This window comes from Mandrillus leucophaeus, unplaced genomic scaffold (genome assembly GCF_000951045.1).
Source record: "Mandrillus leucophaeus isolate KB7577 unplaced genomic scaffold, Mleu.le_1.0 Scaffold677, whole genome shotgun sequence".
Lineage (NCBI taxonomy): Eukaryota > Metazoa > Chordata > Mammalia > Primates > Cercopithecidae > Mandrillus > Mandrillus leucophaeus.
In genome coordinates this window covers 400,550-402,002 of record NW_012107330.1, presented here as the reverse complement: position 1 = coordinate 402,002, position 1,453 = coordinate 400,550, and the positions used below count along the sequence as shown (strand labels likewise).

The window sequence follows — 1,453 nt, the reverse complement described above, 5'->3', positions numbered from 1 at the left end:
TATATATATTTCTCCCCTAGGGTTATGGTGGCTATATTGCATCAATGATCTTAAAATCAGATGAAAAGCTCTTTAAATGTGGATCAGTGGTTGCACCTATCACAGACTTGAAATTGTATGGTGAGTACTTTCTACAGACTGACCTAATATAATGTATTGATTTGTAGAAAACAAAAGCCTAATTTAGAATAGTTCAATTGAGCTCATTTATCATATGTTATTAGAGCCTGTTTTGAGCTGTTTATCTCCTCCTTGATTCGGTTGATTTTACTAAAGCATGACAATTAAATGTAAAATGAAGAAATTAATGAAATATGCTAGTCAAATAGTTTTTAGTTTGTTCTTGAATGTCTGTTTTCTTGGGTCACAGCCTCAGCTTTCTCTGAAAGATACCTTGGGATGCCATCTAAGGAAGAAAGCACTTACCAGGTAACTAATTTGGAAATAATAAAGAAAGAGGAGTATTTTTGTTCTAGAAATTCAGTTCAATTGCTTATTTAGATCTATAGGTACAGATATTTGTATTTTCCTTTGTAGGCAGCCAGTGTGCTACATAATATTCATGGCTTGAAAGAAGAAAATATATTAATAATTCATGGCACCGCTGACAGTAAGTATTATACTTGCTGCTGTTGTTTGATAGGGTATGACCTTTTACAAAGGGATACATCTAAGGACTTGCTTAGAGGAAGCCCTGTAAACCTTCTGAAGAAGGGAGCAGAGAGTCACACAAAGAATCAGATACATGATAGGAGGTAGGAAAAAAGAATTCAGAGATAAGAGGAGAAGAGGCTACGCCTCAAATATCAGCATTGTCCAATCAAATTCCCTGTAATGATGGAAATACTTTATCAACGCTGCTCAAAGAGTAGTCACCGGCCACTTGTGGCCATACTGTGTTTAGTGTGACTGAGGAACTGAGTTGATTTTATTTAATTTTAATTTAAAAATGCACTTGTGTCTAGCGACTATGGTTACAGTGTTATTCAGCACATCTACAATGGAAACCAACCTGGAAAACAGAAACCAAAAACGTGCACACACTGAGATGAAATTCTAATGAGGTTACCCGCTTCAATGAACTTAAAACAAAAACTTTAAAAAGGCACTTTTATACCATCTCTCATTTTTTCATCACTTTAAACCTTGGAAGTGGATGTGATTGATGTTAGTAGTAATAAATAATATTACTTTATATTTACATGACACTCTTAGGGACCAAAGAATCTATATTTTATTATCCTCTGTGATATTTTACAACAGACGGCTGAATATTTATAGCTCCATTCATGGATGAGAAAAATCAATTTCCAAAAGGAAACAGATTTATCCAAGGCCATCTGGCAAGTGAGCCAAGAAAGTGAAAGTCTTGAATCAATATTTCCTAAATCTTGAACTTAACTCCTTCGTCTTTAGAGTGGGTTCCACTGAATGATTAGCTTCAAGGATACTA

The 1,453-nt window shown here is 34.6% G+C and overlaps 1 protein-coding gene across 1 annotated transcript in view; it reads left to right on the top strand.

Moving 5' to 3' along the window:
- Positions 1–1,453, top strand: part of DPP10 (dipeptidyl-peptidase 10 (non-functional)) — a gene marked incomplete at its 5' end in the record, with an annotated part of 598,060 nt that overhangs the window by 583,183 nt on the left and 13,424 nt on the right. Inside the window, 3 exons of the mRNA XM_012002083.1 lie at positions 21–120; positions 371–429; positions 538–610. Coding sequence (XP_011857473.1) covers positions 21–120; positions 371–429; positions 538–610 — 232 coding nt within the window. The remainder of the gene's footprint in view (positions 1–20; positions 121–370; positions 430–537; positions 611–1,453) is intronic.